Raw genomic sequence first — 19,605 nt, 5'->3', positions numbered from 1 at the left:
TGCCTATCTAAGCAAGGGGCGTTCGTTGTAATACACTTTATTTGTAGTGGTCAAGTCATGTATGACTTTCCACGAGACACTTTTTATACATTATTGGAAGCCTTTAATCTCTGTTTACAAAATATCACAGGACAACAAAAACAATTAAATTGAGCAGTATATCCTTGGTTTTGAGATCCAAGAAAATAAAAACCACACAGGAAATCCTGAGGCCAATGTGCTTGCCATTTCAAGTGGGTGGAGCTGCTGCTATTGTCTACTGGTAGAAATGCGAAGGAGTCACCATAGAAGAAGCAAACGTTCACGCACCCCACGAAGAAGACCAACGAGGAAGTCTGATACAAGAAATAACTTTTGTTGCCTGCTAAACTTCAGGTAATTCAAGAAAAATGTATACGGAATGTGAAATGTAGAGAGATTAAGTCTTCAGTTAAATTTGCGAGAAAATCGGTAAGTGTTTTTCTTGAGAATTACGGTTTTGAAAATCTAGTCCCGTCCTCATATTTGAGTTTTAGCCTTGTCATGAGCTAACGTTAGCTAGCTAGCTAGCTAGTTAGCTTATGCTAACTAGCTAGGAAGTATCATGACACAGCTAGACACGCTTTTTTGATAGCCAGCTAACGCTCTAATTTCAAAGGAAACATTAGCTAATTCGCCTGGAAACTACATTTATTTTTAGATGATTATACGTTTTCATCCTATGAATTTCTTCTTGATAGTTAGCCAAACATATTTTGGTTGATTTGTCTCATCTTGAAACTGCAGTTGAATTGTCCAATCAAATATTTTCCAGCTAACTAGCTAGCTATACTGAACAAAAATATAAACGCAACATGTAAAGTGGTGGTTTCATGAGCTGAAATATAGATCCCAGAAATTTTCCATATGCACAGTTTTTTTTCTCATTCTGTGCACAAATTTGTTTACATCCCTGTTAGTGAGCATTTCTCCTTTGCCAAGATAATCCATCCACCTGACAATGTCGCATATGAAGAAGCTGATTAAACAGCATGATCATTACACTGGTGCACCTTGTGCTGGGGACAATAAAAGGCTACTCTAAAATGTGCAGTTTTGTCACATAACACAATGCCACAGATGTCTCAAGTTTTGAGGGCGTGTGCAATTGGCATGCTGACTGCAGGAATGTCCACCAGAGCTGTTGCCAGAGAATTGAATGTTCAAATCTCTACCATAACCAGCCTATAACATCGTTTTAGAGAATTTGGCAGTATGTTCAACCGCAGACCACGTGTGACCACGCCAGCCCAAGACATCCACATCCGGCTTTTTAACCTGCGGGATCGTCTGAGACCAGCCACCCGGACGGCTGATGGAACTGAAGAGTATTTCTGTCTGTAATAAAGCCCTTTAGTGGGGAAAAACTCATTCTGATTGGCTGGGCCTGGCCTCCCAGGCCCACCCATTGCTGCACCCCTGTGAAATCCATAGATTAGGGCCTAATGAATTTATTTCAATTGACTTATTTCCTTATATGAACTGTAAAATCGTTAATTGTTGCATGAATATTTTTGTTCAGTATGCAATGTTCAAATAATTACACGGCACATCTTACATTTTTAGTCATTTAGCAGACGCTCTTATTCAGAGCGACTTACAGTTAGTGAATACATATTTTATATATTTTTTTCATACTGGTCACCCGTGGGAATCGAACCCACAACCCTGGCGTTGCAAACGCCATGCTCTATCAACTGAGCTACATCCCTGCCGGCCATTCCCTCCCCTACCCTGGACAACGCTAGGCCAATTGTGCGCCGCCCATGAGTCTCCCGGTCGCGGGCGGCTGCGACAGAGCCTGGATTCGAACCAGGATCTCTAGTGGCACAGCTAGCACTGCGATGCAGTGGCTTAGACCACTGCGCCACTCAGGAGACATCAATAGTAGTCTTATATCATGTGACACTACAGAACAATACTATGTCGTTAATAGTAATTTTAAGCATGCTTATGCAACTGTCAGCTAGGTCAGAATAAATCAATTATCTTGTCTCCTCCACTACAGAAGTAAAGCAACCAGCCTACGTGTCTGTCAACAACCCAAGGATCATCATGTCTTCAGGTGCTCTATTCCCCAGCCTGGTCTCAGGCTCCCGGGGCTCGTCCAGTAAATACCTGGTGGAGTTCCGTGCCGGTAAGATGACCCTGAAGGGCAGCACGGTGACACCGGACAAACGTAAGGGCAGTGTGTACGTCCAACAGACGGACGACTCCCTCATCCACTTCTGCTGGAAGGACCGGGGGTCTGGAAATGTTGATGATGTGAGTGGATTGCTGGATATTGATCAAGTTGAATCAGATGGCGCAGTGTCTCTAGCCTGATCCCAGATTGGTTTGCCAAAGACAGAAGCAATGGAGTTGGTAAAACAGCATAAACAGATCTTGTACCAGTCTATGATGTCTCTGGTAGCGAAACAGTATATAAACAGAAGAATGTCTAATGACTTATACAAGATTAACCCAGTAAAAAAAATGTGATGGTTTCAGGTAAGGTTTATATATATATCATTTCTTGGTTTTGTTTCCAGGACCTGATCATCTTCCCTGATGACTGTGAGTTCAAGAAGGTGAGCCAGTGTACCACAGGACGGGTGTTCGTGCTGAAGTTCAAGGCCGGATCCAAGAGGCTGTTCTTCTGGATGCAGGTGAGGGTTGAATAATTTTACATTTACACATAACGTATAACATAATAACATTTATTTTGACATGGAACTATAGCAGACAGGGTTGGGGATTAATTAGCCCAGTGGTCCCAGATCTGTTGGTACTGTCTTGCCAAATATGTGACAATGACCATAGAAGTTTGGCAAGACCGCATCAATGGGTCTGGGACCAGTCAAGGAAATAATGGGGTTTTGTAAGACCCTTTCTTAAAGGCCCAATGCACCTGTTTTTATATAAATATCATATGTTTTCTGGGGAACAATTAAGTACCTTACTGTAATAGTTTCCATTTAAAATGTGCAAAAAAAACAAAGATGTGCAAAAAAAAAAAAAATTATTTCTCAAGCAAGAATTTTGCTAGGGCGGTCTGAGTGGGGAAGGGAAACTGAAACCTAGCTGTTATTGGTAGAGCGGTTTGGAACTGTTAACCAATTTTACCGCATGGTGATGTCACCATGGAAAGCCGAAACTCCCACCCCATGCAAACATGATGATTTTAGAAGGTCCAGTGTTGATTGTATTTTCAACCAGCAACTATCAGGAAATAACACTGATCATATGTTTTCACACTTTTACAGTGTTCGTTTCATCAGCTGTTGTACAATGTGATATATAAAACACAGGAAAAACAGCATTTTGACTGCACGGGGCCTTTTTTAATACTTTATTCGTTCTTTATGTTAACCATTTCTCTTGTCACCATGAGTCAATACTTTGATGATATTGATCTCTTAATATTAATGTCATTTGATTCCTGTGATCACCAGGAGCCTAAATCGGACAAGGATGAGGAGTATTGCCGTAAGGTGAATGAGTACCTGAACAACCCTCCCATGCCTGGAGCTCTGGGCAGTGGAGGCAGTAGCAGCCACGAGCTGTCTGCTCTGGGAGGTTAGGACAGACACACACCACCTCGACATTCCTTAGAACAATTATTTGATTTGTTTTCGTCTCTTAAGTTCAGAATTGTCTTTTTCCCAGGTGAGGGTGGCCTGCAAAGCCTCCTGGGTAACATGAGCCATACGCAGCTGATGCAGCTGATTGGACCAACTGGTCTGGGAGGACTCGGTGGTCTAGGGGCCCTAGCAGGACCAGGTCTGGCCAGTCTGTTAGGTAGTGGAGGCCCTGCTACCAGCTCCTCATCTTCCAGGTAAGGGGCCCCAGCAGGACCAGGTCTGGCCAGTCTGTTAGGTAGTGTCTCCCGAGTGGCGCAGTGGTCTAAGGCACTATATTGCAGTGCAAGCTGTGCCACTAGAGATTCTGGTTAGAATCCAGGCTCTGTCGTAGCAGGCTGTGACCGGGAGACCCATGGGGCGGCGCACAATTGGCCCAGCGTCGTCCAGGGTAGGGGAGGGAATGGCCGGCAGGGATGTAGCTCAGTTGGTTGAGCATGGCGTTTGCAACGCCAGGGTTGTGGGTTCAATTCCCACGGGGGGCCAGTAAAAAAAATAATAAAAAAAATAATATATATATATATATTTTTATTTATTTATTTAAAAAGAATGATGTATGCACTCACTAACTGTAAGTCGCTCTGGATAAGAGCGTCTGCTAAATGACTAAAATGACTTAAATGTAAATGTAGTGGAGGCCCTGCTACCAGCTCCTCATCTCCCAGGTAATATTCTAATACCACCATTACTTCATATTAGCTAGCAGCTGTAGATTTTTCTTCAGATCTTACTTCATAATAAAGCAGTTGGAGGCGAGAGGGAGAGGGTGTGTGATACGACTTTTCTAGCACAGCCGTGCTGCAGTCGAGGCGGCTCCGGGTACCCTAGATCAGCACAGCCATGCTAAAGAAGTTGGATCACACAACCTTGAGTGTACAATTGCTTTTCTACAATGAAATAAAAACATTATTTTGCTAAATGTAATCATAGGCTGTTTCATGCTTCCACGAGAATACAGTCCCGACAAAAATCTAGGGTTGCCAGCCAAGCCGGCTGGTCGTTTGTCCATTGGCTCCGTTGCTAGCCAAGCTGACTGGTTGTTCGCTCCGTTGCTAGCCAAGCCGGCTGGTTGTTCGCTCCGTTGCTAGCCAAGCCGGCTGGTTGTTCGCTCCGTTGCTAGCCAAGCCGGCTGGTTGTTCGCTCCGTTGCTAGCCAAGCCGGCTGGTTGTTCGCTCCGTTGCTAGCCAAGCCGGCTGGTTGTTCGCTCCGTTGCTAGCCAAGCTGACTGGTTGTTCGCTCCGTTGCTAGCCAAGCCGGCTGGTTGTTCGCTCCGTTGCTAGCCAAGCCGGCTGGTCGTTTGTCCATTGGCTCCGTTGCCAGTCAAGCTGACTGGTGGTTCGTTCTATTGGCAGGTTGCTATGCCAAACAAATATGGTTGCTTTGCAGGCTCTTCTTCCTTGCTAGCTAGCCAACTACACAGCTAACACAGTCACGTCAGACTGAAGCTGACCTGTACAGTATTTTAGCGTAGACCATTACATAGATATAAGCTATGCTACGTGTACAGTACACACCATAACGATCACTATAACGCCTCCGCTCTTCCCTCCCCAACCACAGTTCCCGTAGTCAGTCTGCGGCCGTCACCCCCTCCTCCGGCTCTGCCGCCACCAGGATCAGTTCAGCCGCGGCCCCCACCACTCCTGTTACCCCTGCTGCCACCTCCGCTGCCTCGCCCACTGTCACCCCCACCACTCCTGCTGGTAGTGTTATCACCGTATTTTCTATCTGTAGTATTGCACCTTATTGTGTTAGTGTTGTTACCATTTGTACTTTGATATTTTATTGCACTGTTTACACCCCACTGTATTCTATCTCACTCACAGTGGGGTGTAAACAGTGCAATAATGTATCTGTGTGTATACATATATCTACATACATACAGTTGAAGTCAGAAGTTTATGTACACCTTAGCCAAATACATTTAAACTCAGTTTTTCACAATTCCTGACATTTAATCCTAGTAAAGATTCCCTGTCTTAGGTCAGTTAGGATCCCCACTTTATTTTAAGAATGTGAAATGTCAGAATAATAGTAGAGAGTGATTTATTTCAGCTTTTATTTCTTTCATCACATTCCCAGTGGGTCAGAAGTTTTACATACACTCAATTAGTATTTGGTAGCATTGCCTTTAAATTGTTTAACTTGGGTCAAACGTTTCGGGTAGCCTTCCACAAGCTTCCCACAATAAGTTGGGTGAATTTTGGCCCATTCCTCCTGACAGAGCTGGTGTAACTGAGTCAGGTTTGTAGGCCTCCTTGCTCGCACACGCCTTTTCAGTTCTGCCCACACATTTCCTATAGGATTGAGGTCAGGGCTTTGTGATGGCCACTCCAATACCTTGACTTTGTTGTCTTTAAGCGATTTTGCCACAACTTTGGAAGTATGCTTGTGGTCATTGTCCATTTGGAAGACTCATTTGCGACCAAGCTTGGTGTTCTCTGGCAAATGCCAAACGTCCTGCACGGTGTTGGGCTGTAAGCACAACCCCCACCTGTGGACGTCGGGCCCTCATACCACCCTCATGGAGTCTGTTTCTGACCGTTTGAGCAGACACATGCACATTTGTGGCCTGCTGGAGGTCATTTTGCAGGGCTCTGGCAGTGCTCCTCCTGCTCCTCCTTGCACAAAGGCGGCGGTAGCGGTCCTGCTGCTGGGTTGTTGCCCTCCTACGGCCTCCTCCACGTCTCCTGATGTACTGGCCTGTCTCCTGGTAGCGCCTCCATGCTCTGGACACTACACTGACAGACACAGCAAAACCTTCTTGCCATAGTGCCATCCTGGATGAGCTGCACTACCTGAGCCACTTGTGTGGGTTGTAGACTCCGTCTCATGCTACCACTAGAGTGAAAGCACCGCCAGCATTCAATAGTGACCAAAACATCAGCCAGGAAGCATAGGAACTGAGAAGTGGTCTGTGGTCACCACCTGCAAAACCAGTCCTTTATTGGGGGGTGTCTTGCTAATTGCCTATAATTTCCACCTGTTGTCTATTCCATTTGCACAACAGCATGTGCAATTTATTGTCAATCAGTGTTGCTTCCTAAGTGGACAGTTTGATTTCACAGAAGTGTGATTGACTTGGAGTTACATTGTGTTGTTTAAGTGTTCCCTTTATTTTTTTGAGCAGTGTATATACTACCATTCAAAAGTTTGGGGTCACTTAGAAATGTCCTTGTTTTCGAAAGAAAATAGTTTTTTTTGTCCATTAAAATAACATCAAATTGATCAGAAATACAGTGTAGACATTGTTAATGTTGTAAATGGCTATTGTAGCTGGAAACTGCTGATTTTTAATGGAAAACCTACATGAGCGTACAGAGGCCCATTATCAGCAACCATCAGTCCTGTGTTCCAATGGCACGTTGTGTTTGATAATCCAAATTTATCATTTTAAAAGGCTAATTGATCATTAGAAAACCCTTTTGCAATTATGTTAGCACAGCTGAAAACTGTTGTGCTGATTTAAAGAAGCAATAAAACTGGCCTTCTTGAGACTAGTTGAGTATCTGGAGCATCAGCAATTGTGGGATCGATTACAGGCTCAAAATGGCCAGAAACCAATAACATTCTGCCAGTCCTGTCTGGTCCAGTGATGGTGGGTTTGTGCCCATAGGCGACGTTGTTGCCGGTGATGTCTGGTGAGGACCTGCCTTATAACAGGCCTACAAGCCCTCAGTCCAGCCTCTCTCAGCCTATTGCGGACAGTCTGAGCACTGATGGAGGGATTGTGCATTCCTGGTTTAACTCGGGCAGTCGTTGTTGCCATCCTGTACCTGTCCCGCAGGTGTTATGTTCGGATGTACCGATCCTGTGCAGGTGTTGTTACACGTGGTCTGCCACTGCGAGGACGATCAGCTGTCCGTCCTGTCTCCCTGTAGCGCTGTCTTAGGCGTCTCACAGTACGGACATTGCAATTTATTGCCCTGGCCACATCTGCATTCCTCATGCCTCTTTGCAGCATGCCTAAGGCACAGTCATGCAAATGAGCAGGGACCCTGGGCATCTTTCTTTTGGTGTTTTTCAGAGTCAGTAGAAAGGCCTCTTTAGTGTCCTAAGTTTTCATAACTGTGACCTTAATTGCCTACCGTCTGTAAGCTGTTAGTGTCTTAACGACCGTTCCACAGGTGCATGTTCATTAATTGTTTATGGTTCATTGAACAAGCATGGGAAACAGTGTTTAAAACCCCTTACAATGAAGATCTGTGAAGTTATTTGGATTTTCACAAATTATCTTTGAAAGACAGGGTCCTGAAAAAGGGATGTTTATATACACACAAAGTTCAAAGGTCAAAAGTTTTAGAACACCTACTTATTCAAGGGTTTTTCTTTATTTTTTACTATTTTCTACATTGTTTAATAATAGTGAAGACCTCAAAACTATGAAATAACACACGTCCTGTCTGTGACGAATAAACGTTGATTTGCTGCAGCCCAGACCCCAGTAGTGCCTGCAGCCGTCGGCTCCCCCACCCAGCCCATCCAGCTCAGCGACCTGCAGAGCATCCTGGCCACTATGAACGTACCGGCCATGTCCGCCGCCGTCGCGGCACAGGGAGCTGAGGGTAAGCAGACGACTGCGCCACTGAAATGGATGGGGAGAAGTAGTCATATTATTATTATTACACATGCTGTGAAAACGTTGGCTTCGTTTTTCATTTTTCACTTTGAACAATTAGCTTGTTTTAGATGGCTAAATAGGGATTTAAAAAAAAGATGGCATAGTTGCATAATGAACTGTAGGCAGTAAATAGCTGTAGTAGAGTTGCATAATAATCTACCTACCATAATAACTGTAGTAGAGTTGCATAATAAACTGTAGGCAGTAAATAACTGTAGTAGAGTTGCATAATAAACTACCTACCATAATGACTGTAGTAGAGTTGCATAATAAACTGACTACCATAATGACTGTAGTAGAGTTGCATAATAAACTACCTACCATAATGACTGTAGTAGAGTTGCATAATAAACTGACTACCATAAAATCTACCTACCATAATGACTGTAGTAGAGTTGCATAATAAACTACCTACCATAATGACTGTAGTAGAGTTGCATAATAATCTACCTACCATAATGACTGTAGTAGAGTTGCATAATAATCTACCTACCATAATGACTATAGTAGAGTTGCATAATAAACTGTAGGCAGTAAATAACTGTAGTAGAGTTGCATAATAAACTACCTACCATAATGACTGTAGTAGAGTTGCATAATAAACTGACTACCATAAAATCTACCTACCATAATGACTGTAGTAGAGTTGCATAATAATCTACCTACCATAATGACTGTAGTAGAGTTGCATAATAAACTACCTACCATAATGACTGTAGTAGAGTTGCATAATAATCTACCTACCATAATGACTGTAGTAGAGTTGCATAATAAACTGACTACCATAATGACTGTAGTAGAGTTGCAGAATAAACTGACTACCATAATGACTGTAGTAGAGTTGCAGAATAAACTGACTACCATAATGACTAGACATTTACTTTAGATTTTTCTGCATCTTCATATGAGAAGACCGTAACATCTGGCGTTATGCTGTGTTGTCTCATGAAGTAATAGTGTATATTTATCACCCTCTCCTCAGTGGACCTGGCCAGTGTGTGTGTCTAATAAATATACTGAACAACAACATATAAATGCAACAATTTCAAATATTTTACTGAGGTACAGTTCATATAAGGAATTCAGTCAATTGAAATAAATGAATTAGGCCCTAATCTATGAATTTCACATGACTGGGAATACAGATACAGTGCCTTCGGATAGTATTCAGACCCCTTGACTTTTTCCACATTTTGTTACGTTACAGCCTTGTTCTAAAATTGATTAAATATATACTTTTTTTCAGCAACCTACACACACTACCCCATAATTACTAAGCAAAAACAGGCTTTTAGAATATTTTGCTAATGTAAATGTAAAAAAACATACCTTATGTACAGAGGTATTCAAACCCTCTGCTATGCGACTTGAAATTGAGCTCAGGTGCATCCTGTTTCCATTAATCATCCTTGAGATGTTTCTACAACTTGATTGGAGTCCACCTGTGGTAAATTCAATTGATTGGACATGATTTGGGAAAGGGACACACCTGTCTATATAAAGGTCCCACAGTTGACAGTGCATGTCAGAGCAAAAACCAAGCCATGAGGTCAAAAGGAATTGTCCGTAGAGCTCCGAGACAGGATTGTGTCGAGGTACAGATCTGGGGAAGGGTACCAAAAAATTTCTGCAGCATTGAAGGTCCCCAAGAACACAGTGGCCTCCATCATTCTTAAATGGAAGAAGTTTTGAACCACTAAGACTCTTCCCAGAGCTGGCCGCCCGACCCAATCAGGGGAGAAGGGCCTTGGTCAGGGAGGTGACCAAGAACCCGATGGTCACTCACTCTGACAGAGCTCCAGAGTTCTCTGTGGAGATGGTTGTCTTTCTGGAAGGTTCTCCCATCTCTGCAGCACTCCATCAATCAGGCCGTTATGGTAGAGTGGCCAGACGGAAGCCACTCCTCAGTAAAAGGCACATGACCACCCGCTTGGAGTTTGCCAAAAGACACCTAAAGGACTGTAAGACCATAAGAAACAAGATTCTCTGGTCTGATGAAACCAAGATTGAACTCTTTGGCCTGAATGCAAAGTGTCATGTCTGGAGGAAACCTGGCACCATCCCTACGGTGAAGCATGGTGGTGGCAGCATCATACTGTGGGGATGTTTTTCAGCGGCAGTGACTGGGAGACTAGTCACGATCGAGGGAAAGATGAACAGAGTAAAGTACAGAGAGATCCTTGATAAAAACCTGCTCCAGAGCGCTCAGGACCTCAGACTGGGGTGAAGGTTCACCTTCCAACAGGACAACGACCCTAAGCACACAGCCAAGACAACGCAGGAGTGGCTTCGGGACAAGTCTCTGAATGTCCTTGAGGGGCCCAGCCAGAGCCCGGACTTGAACCTGATCGAACATCTCTGGAGAGACCTGAAAATAGCTGTGCAGCGACGCTTCCCATCCAACCTGACAGAGCTTGAGAGGATCTGCAGAGAAGAATGGGAGAAACTCCCCAAATACAGGTGTGCCAAGCTTGTAGCGTCATACCCAAGAAGACTTGAGGCTGTAATCACTGCCAAAGGTGCTTCAACAAAGTACTGAGTAAAGAGTCTGAATACTTGTGTATATATGATATTACCGTTTTTTATATTTAATACGTTTACAATTTCAAAATTAGCAATTATTCTTCGTCATTTTGGGGTATTGTAGATTGAGGGAGAAACTATTTAATCAATTTTAGAATAAATCTAATGTAACAATGTGGAAAAAGTCAAGGGGTCTGAATACTTTCTGAATGCATCTGTTGGTCACAGATCCCTTAAAGAAGGTAGATCAGAAAACCAGTCAGTATCTGGTGTGACCACCATTTGCCTCCATGAAGTACGACATCTCTTCGCATAGAGTTGATCAGGATGTTGATTGTGGCCTGTTGAATGTTGTCCCACTCCTCTTCAATGGCTGTGCGAAGTTGCTGGATATTGACTGGAACTGGAACACGCTGTCGTACACGTCGATCCAGAGCATCCCAAACATGCTCAATGGGTGACATGTCTGGTGAGTATGCAGGCCATGGAAGAAGTGGGACATTTTCACCTTCCAGGAGCTGTGTACAGATCCTTACGACATGTGGCCGTGCATTATTATGCTGAAACATGAGGTGATGGCGGCAGATGAATGGCCCGACAATGGACCTCAGGATCTCTTCACGGTATCTTTGTGCATTCAAATTGTGAAGCCGGTTGGTCGTACTGCCAAATTCTCTAAAACAACGTTAGAGGCGGCTTATGGTAGAGAAATGAACATTACATTCTCTGGCAACAGGTCTGGTGGACATTCCTGCAGTCAGCATGCCAATTGCACGCTCTATCAACTTGTGCCATTGTTTTGTGACAACTGCACATTTTAGTGGCCTTTTATTGTCCCCAGCACAAGGTGCACCTGTGTAATGATCATGCTCTTTAATCAGCTTATTGATATGCCACACCTGTCAGGTGAATGGATTATCTCGGCAAAGGAGAAATGCTCACCAATAGGGGTGTAAACAAATGTGTGCACACAATTGAGATTTTTTTTTTTGGTGCGTATGAAAGATTTCTGGGATCTTTTATTTCAGGTCATGAAACATGGGACCAACACTTTTTACATGTTGCGTTTTTTATATTTTTGTTCAGTATATAAAAGTGTGTGAAACTCCGTATTAGGAAGGTGTCCTTCATGTTTTATACACTGTGTATAACCCTCTCTCTCGTCAGTGGACCTGGCCAGTGTGTGCACCCCGGAGATCATGGCTCCTATCCTGTCTAACTCTGAGGTTCAACAGAGGCTCCTGCCTTACCTGCCCTCTGGAGAGTCTCTACCTCAGAGTGCAGAAGAGATCCAGAACACTCTCACCTCGCCGCAGTTCCAACAGGTGAGGTTCTAAACAATCACAACAGTATATCTCCTAGTTTACAGAGAAACATTTTGATCGGTATGACTGACAAAGAACCTCCATAACATTCCCTTATTCAGGTAAACGCTAAACTCCTGTCTCTGTCGCTCTCTTCCCCCCAGGCGATGAGTATGTTCAGCAGTGCCCTGGCATCAGGACAGCTTGGACCTCTCATGAACCAGTTTGGTCTGCCCTCAGAGGCTGTTGACGCAGCTAACAAAGGAGGTGAGAACCCCACAAACACACACACACACACACACACACGTCATTTACACATCCTCACACGAGCAGTAAGCACACATGCCAACAGGGGGCAGCAGTAGCCTTGAGGTGAGAGACAGGCCAGTAACCAGAGGTGAGAGACAGGCCAGTAACCAGAGGTGAGAGACAGGCCAGTAACCAGAGGTGAGAGACAGGCCAGTAACCAGAGGTGAGAGACAGGCCAGTAACCAGAGGTGAGAGACAGGCCAGTAACCAGAGGTGAGAGACAGGCCAGTAACCAGAGGTGAGAGACAGGCCAGTAACCAGAGGTTAGCGTCAATATACCATCTACTGCCTACTGCTTTTGTGCCCTTGAGCAAAGAACTGAACCCCCCCCCCCCCTCCCCTTTTCTAAATTCTGATTTAGATGTGGAAGCGTTTGCCAAAGCCATGGAAGGGACTGACAAGGATAAAGACAAGAAGAAGAAGAAGGAGGATGATGATGAGGATATGAGTCTGGATTAGATTATGTCACATCCTGTTACTTACTACCGCTAGTCTGTAGTGTTGCCTAAACTAATGTTCTGCCTTTCTCTGATGCGTCTCATAGATAATGTGCCAACGGACCAATCAGCTTGACGTGAACATAAATTAGTAAAATAATGAAAAATGACCAATGCCTTTTTTTTGTTTCTTATTGAAAAGCAAACAATTGATCACTAAAATACAAAGAAGTTGACTCATGCACATTTTTTTGTTGTTGTATCAAATAAGGCTTTATTTAAAAATTGATTTAGGACTATAGTTCTTCTTAAGGGGGGGATCAGCTTATGTTATGAGTGAAATATTATATAATAACATAAAACAGTAGTTGCTTGTAGTTTTAAACTCTTGTGATATAATCCATACATTTTCCCATTTATACCAACTATATAAAATGTACAATTCCATAAAATACAGTAGATATGGTGTGGATGCTAACGCTAACGCTGACTGATTTATAGTATTTTAAAGCTGGAATCCTTAATGGTGAAACTGACACCGTCCGTTTTGGGATATTACAACAGAATATCAACTTACTGACAACAACAAACAGTCCCGTCCCCCCCCCAATGGAACAGAAGAGTATGTACTATTTATTTTAACACACTGCTCACCTCCATTTCCTCCATAAAACAACAAAAGGTGCTGGGGCGGACAGTGGCGCGGTTTCCATCTTGAAGGGATGAGGGGCAGCAGGTAGCTTTAGTGGTTAAGAGCGTTGTGCCAGTAACCGAAAGGTCGCTGGTTCTAATCCCCGAGCCGACTAGGTGAAAAATCTGTCGATGTGCCCTTGAGCAAGGCACTTAACCCTAATTGCTCCTGTAAGTCGCTCTGGATAAGAGCGTCTGCTAAATGACTAAAATGTAAAATGTACCACAGTATTACTGAGGGCTGGTTTCATAGACATTTAGTATTCTCAACATGAAAGCATTTTCATGGAGCTAAAGTCAAAATCAATGTATCTAAAGCAGAACAATATTGATCAAACCACATTTTCTACTAAGGGGATTCTTAATATTTTTTTTTTACTTTTTTTAAGCAGACTTTCCAGGACTAGTTGCAGTCTGGAAGTGTATTCTAACCATGGCCAAACAACCATAACATTTTCAGTGGTCTGTATAAAATAAGTGCAGTTTGGTCCAGTTAGGTTTAGGGCTCGATTCAACCCGGATCAAGGAAGTTATAGGGCGACCGAAATTGAAAGGTAATTTCCGACTGAGCCGACATATGCAGCATTTACTGTGAACGCAGTCTCCGCAAAACACGGGAACGTTGCCTTTACATTTATATTGACGCTGTAGAGCGGATCTTCAGCGCTACGGATTGAATTGAACCCTTAATCTATGTCTGTGAAACCAGCCCCTGAGAGATGTAGATTCCTGCTACGGTACTAACGAAAGACATCTTTAGCCATCTTACGCTCTAGCCCGGGTACCGGTCTGTTTGTGCCATCATTCCACTCCCTTGTATGACACGGAGGTCTAGATTTTCAAGCTATCGTTACTCTAGCACTTGAAGTGTTTAGTTTTTTTTTTTTTGCATACTGGAACTCGAGATGGAAAATAAAAACGAATATATTTAAATTAACTAATGTACATCACCCAACACCAGTGATTGTATGGTAGACGTGTACAGTGTACACTGTGTTTTTATATTGATCCTTTTGGAGATGAGTAGTAGGGGCATCGGGGCTGCATCCAACAGGGCTAACACCGTTGTGGAATGTTCAGATAGAAATACAATATCTAGAACACACATGCCTCTCTGACGTGTGTAGAATACAGGTATCACATCAGCTCTATTCATAACATTCCTATCTGCAAAGCTCCACAACATTGTCCTACTGAACTTGCCCCAGGGGTGCATTCAGGGAGGTGAAACGTTTAAAAAAAAAAAAAAAAAAAGATAGAGCTGGCCTATTCTACATGACAGACAATCATATTGGTTCTACATAGAAACACCTATCTGAACTTTCTGTAATGTTGTCCTTTTTATGAACGCGACCCAGCTGGGTGTAACGGGGCTAAAAAAGGGGTCTACATGGCTGGACAGCCCTGTGTGCCCACAGCTCCGTGTACCGACAGGGGTTTAGACAGCATGACTGGTCGCTGGTTCAGGACCGCTCTCCGTACGCAACCATGGAAGGAGGGCAGGGCAGTGGGGAGGCCAGGCACGTCAACACCCCCTAGAGGAGAGAAGAGGAAGAACACAGTGAATGATGAGTTGCAGAATACAGAAAGATAATTTAAAGATGGGTTTTGTATGTGTGGCGAAAAAACACTGTCTCCATTTCACTTATCTGTATCCCGCAAGGTACCCACGCACGGTTTAAGATTTAAAACCATTGTATCATTACCCTAACTATTCAAATGTTTTGACTTCTGAGATAAAATGTTAGTTCTGACTCCAGTGAGTAGCAGAGAATGGAGTTAGGGGATTCCTCACAGAACCACTAAATAAAGAGTCATTAAAGAGTATTATATTGTATGCGTTTACACAGGCAGACCCAATTCTGATATTTTTCCAGTAATTGGTCTTTTGATCAATCAGATCAGGTCTTACCAATAAATTGGGCAAAATATCGGAATTGGAATGCCTGTGTAAATGCAGCCTCTGTATTGTATGCATGTTTTTACAGTGCATTCGGAAAGTATTCAGACCCCTTGACTTTTTGCAAATGTTGATATGTTACAGGCTTATTCTAAAATTGATAAAATTATTTATTTTCCTCATCAATCTACACACAATACCCCATAATGACAAAGCGAAAACAGGTTTAGACATTTTAGCAAATTTATAAAAAACAAAAAACAAATACCTTATAAGTATTCAGACCCTTTGCTATGAAACGTGAAATTGAGCTCCGGTGCATCCTGTTTCCTTTAATCATCCTTGAGATGTTTCTACAACTTGATTAGAGTCCACCTGTGGTAAATTCAATTGATTGGCCATGATTTGGAAAGGCACACACCTGTTTTATATAAGGTCCCACAGTAGACCGTGCATGTCAGAGCAAGAACCAAATCATGAGGACGAAATAATTGTCCGTAGAGCTCTGAGACAGGATTGTGTCGAGGTACAGATCTGGGGAAGGGTACCAAATCTGGCCGCCCGACCAAACTGACCAATCAGGGGAGAAGGGCCTTGGTCATTGAGGTAACCAAGAACCCGATGGTCACTCTGACAGAGCTCCAGAGTTCCTTCCAGAAGGACAACCATCTCTGCAGCACGCCACCAATCAGGCCTTTATGGTAGAGTGGCCAGACGGAAGCCACTCCTCAGTAAAAGGCACATGACAGCCCGCTTGGAGTTTGCCAAAAGGCAGCTAAAGACTATCAGACCATGAGAAACAAGATTCCCTGGTCTGATAAACCAAGCTTGAACTCTTTGGCCTGAATGCCAAGCGTCACGTCTGGAAGAAACCTGGCACCAAGCCTACGGTGAAGCATGGTGGTGGCATCATCATGCTGTGGGGATGTTTTTCAGCGGCAGGGACTGGGAGACTAGTCACGATCAAGGGAAACCTGCTCAGGACCTCAGACTGGGGCAAAGGTTCACCTTCCAACAGGACAACTACCCTAAGCACACAGCCAAGACAACGCAGGAGTGGCTTCGGGACAAGTCTCTGAATGTCCTTGAGTGGCCCAGCCAGAGCCCGGACTTGAACCCGATCGAACATCTCTGGAGAGACCTGAAAATAGCTGTGCAGTGACGCTCCCCATCCAACCTGACAGAGCTTGAGAGGATCAGCAGAGAAGAATGGGAGAAACTCCCCAAATACAGGTGTGCCAAGCTTGTAGCGTCATAACCAAGAAGACTCGAGGCTGTAATCACTGCCAAAGGTGCTTCAACAAAGTACTGAGTAAAGGGTCTGAATACTTATGTAAATCTGATATTTCAGTTTATTTTTAATACATTTGCAAAAATGTCTACAATCCTGTTTTTGCTTTGTCATTATGGGGTATTGTGTGTAGATTGATGAGGAAAAACAAGATTTTAATAAATTCTAGAATAAGGCTTACCTAACAAAATGTGGAAAAAGTCAAGGGGTCTGAATACTTTCCGAACATGTATATGTATTATATAGTATCTCTGGTATGGGGTTGTATATACACTGAACAAAAATATAAATGTAACATGTAATGTGTTGGTCCCATGTTTCATGAGCTGAAATAAAAAATCTCAGAAATGTTCCATATGCACAAAAAGCTTATTTCTCTCAAATGTTGTGCACAAATTTGTTTATATCCCTGTTAGTGAGCATTTCTCCTTTGCCAAGATAATCCAGCCACTTTGACAGGAGTGGCATATCAAGAAGCTGATTTAAACAGCATTATCATTACACATGTGCACCTTGTGCTGGGGACAATAAAAGGCCACTTTAAAATGTGCAGTTTTGTCACGTGTAATGATAATGCTGTTTAATCAGCTTCTTGCCACAGATGTCTCCAGGAATGTCCATCAGAGCTGTTGCCAGATAATTGAATGTTCATTTCTCTATCATAAGCCGCCTCCAACTTCGTTTTTAGAGAATTTGGCAGTATGTCCACCTCACAACCGCAGACCATGTGTAACCACGCCAGCCCAGGACCTCCACATCCGGCTTCTTCACCTGCGGGATCGTCTGAGACCAGCCACCCGGACAGCTGTTAGTTTGCAAACTGTCAGAAACCGTCTCAGGGAAGCTCATCTGCGTGCTCGTCATCCTCACCCGGGTTTTGACCTGACTGTAGTTTGGCGTCGAAACCGTCTTCAGTGGGCAAATGCTCACCTCCGATGGCCACTGGCACGCTTGAGAAGTGTGCTCTTTATGGATGAATCCCGGTTTCAACTGTACCGGCCAGATGGCAGACATTGCGTCGTGTGGGCGAGCGGTTTGCTGATGTCAATGTTGTGAACAGAGTGCCCCCTGGTGGCGGTGGGGTTATGGCATAAACTATGGACAACGTACACAATTGCATTTTATCGATGGCAATTTGAATGCACAGAGATACCGTGACGAGATCCTGAGGCCCATTGTCTGTAACTCAGTCAAATCTTTGAAATTGTTGCGTTTTATATTTTTGTTCAGCTTTTTGAGGAGGAGTGGAAGAACATCCGGGTGCGTTTGTAAACAACAGCTGAGTTAGCTAATTCTAGTCTAGTTGTTTTTTGCCCATAGTATTCCCTTACGACCAGGGATGAATCTATTTTTGAAAATGTAATTTGATAGATTTCCCCCAAAAAGCATTGCATTGTAACATTAGCAGCAGGAGGTGGCGGTGCCAGGATGATGTGTAGCACACGGGTAAGTTGTTTATCAAGTTAACCATCTATACTAGATAACAGAATAGAAAGCCAACATTTAGTTTTTATATCAAATGGTATATCACTTTGAGAATAATGAAGCAAGACCTGGTCTAATTTCTGTTTCCTAACCTCAGATATAGAGACCTGTGTAAGCTGCTAAAACCTTGTCTGCCGATTTAAATGTCCCAAAGAAAGTACCAAGTCCTGGAGAGACTGAAGGGTATATCTCAAATGGGTTATATATGCTATTGGTTTACTGTTAGAATTGGTTGTAGGACTACAACAATGTTGTTAAAGCAACAATGTATAGACCTAGAACATGCATGGCCAACCTTACTGCTAGAGATCTAGCTACTGGGTGTGCAGGTTTCTGTTCCAGCCCTGCACTAACACCTGACATTCTGCTGATTATTTCTATTAGTCACCATTCATTTCTCACTATTCAATCATCTCTTGTTTTGGAGTAAGATGGATGGCTAAACCCACTCTTATTTACATAGGCGTCCTTGTATGATATGAAATAAAGTGTTGATTCTTTTAATTAAGGATGGTGTATTTGTCTGTTTTATTTGGTTGTCACACTTTCATTTTGTCTGATAATATTGAGCAGATTTGCAGCTGAATCTGATGTCCTTGATCACTGGTGTGGGTGTAACAATCCCCGTATGGCTGACCTAGGATGCAACCCCTGTCCACAACTGCACTTCATACCCACAAAGCAGCGTCCATTTATCCTACAAAAAAAAACCATGATCTTGGATGGTATAGGATGACAGTACTTTATGTCTCAGGGCGGGTGACAGCACCACACAATGGCTCCTAGGGCTTTGTCTCACGTGTTCCTTCCTTGATTACTCGCATCCTGTCTCCTCACCTGTATTGTATCACGACTGTGTTGGAGGAGAAGGTACAAGGTCCCTCCCCTCTGACCCTTCTTCTCCAATGGGTTTTGAGAAGGAGGCGAGGAGAGGAATCGAGGAAGGATGGATTGAGAAAGAGCCTAGCACTCACCTGTCAACTAGCTCACGTGTGTTACACACTCACTGACCATCCTCCTCCTCCTCCGCATCAACCTCAGCAGCCAGCAGAGCAGACTGTGTGAATTGGAGTCAATCTATCACCCACAGAATTAATGTTGTGGGTATTCAATTTAGCTACATTGACTCAGATCACACAGTCAGCGGCCGAGTTATACTGTTGGTGGCGTTGGAGAAGGTGAAAGGGGTGTGACTGGCGCAGAGGTGAGCTGCAGGGAAGTTCTAGTAGCCAGTGTGATGTCATCATCCTGAGACTTTAAGTAGTCTCCCCTCCTGTCTATCATGAATGCATGTATATAAGTAGTGATGTTGAGGGTGCAGCACCCCTTGATAAATTGAAATAATTTTTTTTGTATATTTGTTTAAATTAAATTACCCCCCCCCCACCCCCTCAAAATCAGTGAACT

At 43.5% G+C, this 19,605-nt stretch overlaps 2 protein-coding genes across 3 annotated transcripts in view; one reads left to right on the top strand and one right to left on the bottom strand.

Annotated features, from left to right (window-relative positions):
* Positions 1–205: 205 nt before the first annotated feature.
* adrm1 (ADRM1 26S proteasome ubiquitin receptor) lies at positions 206–13,068 on the top strand. Of its 2 annotated transcripts, none has more exons than XM_084186887.1 (10): positions 206–375; positions 2,027–2,283; positions 2,550–2,666; positions 3,453–3,576; positions 3,667–3,835; positions 5,199–5,341; positions 8,072–8,203; positions 11,950–12,107; positions 12,251–12,353; positions 12,757–13,068. In XM_084186887.1, the coding sequence occupies exons 2-10, from the start codon at positions 2,074–2,076 to the stop codon at positions 12,852–12,854; spliced, it is 1,254 nt and encodes a 417-aa protein (XP_084043013.1). In that variant the 5' UTR covers positions 206–375; positions 2,027–2,073; the 3' UTR covers positions 12,855–13,068. The 2 variants fall into 2 exon arrangements, with proteins under 2 accessions (XP_084043013.1, XP_084043014.1); XM_084186888.1 differs by having other exon boundaries at positions 230–450.
* Positions 13,069–13,161: 93 nt separating this feature from the next.
* Positions 13,162–19,605, bottom strand: part of lama5 (laminin, alpha 5) — a gene marked incomplete at its 5' end in the record, with an annotated part of 129,042 nt that continues 122,598 nt past the window's right edge. The window contains one exon of the mRNA XM_084186664.1: positions 13,162–15,057. Within this exon, the coding sequence (XP_084042790.1) occupies positions 14,909–15,057 (149 nt within the window). The 3' untranslated portion in view covers positions 13,162–14,908. The remainder of the gene's footprint in view (positions 15,058–19,605) is intronic.

Source organism: Coregonus lavaretus (assembly GCF_964263955.1).
Source record: "Coregonus lavaretus genome assembly, chromosome: 22".
Classification (NCBI taxonomy): Eukaryota; Metazoa; Chordata; class Actinopteri; order Salmoniformes; family Salmonidae; genus Coregonus; species Coregonus lavaretus.
The sequence above is the reverse complement of the archived record's forward strand: the minus strand, read 5'-3'. Positions and strand labels throughout refer to the sequence as shown.

Bases quoted from the DNA above. Each gene is read 5' to 3' on its own strand.
- adrm1 (XM_084186887.1), top strand. From the start codon at position 2,074: ATGTCTTCAGGTGCTCTATTCCCCAGCCTGGTCTCAGGCTCCCGGGGC. The intron at 2,284-2,549 runs GTGAGTGGATTG...TTTTGTTTCCAG, and splicing joins GGTCTGGAAATGTTGATGAT to GACCTGATCATCTTCCCTGA. The intron at 8,204-11,949 runs GTAAGCAGACGA...CTCTCTCGTCAG, and splicing joins CGCGGCACAGGGAGCTGAGG to TGGACCTGGCCAGTGTGTGC.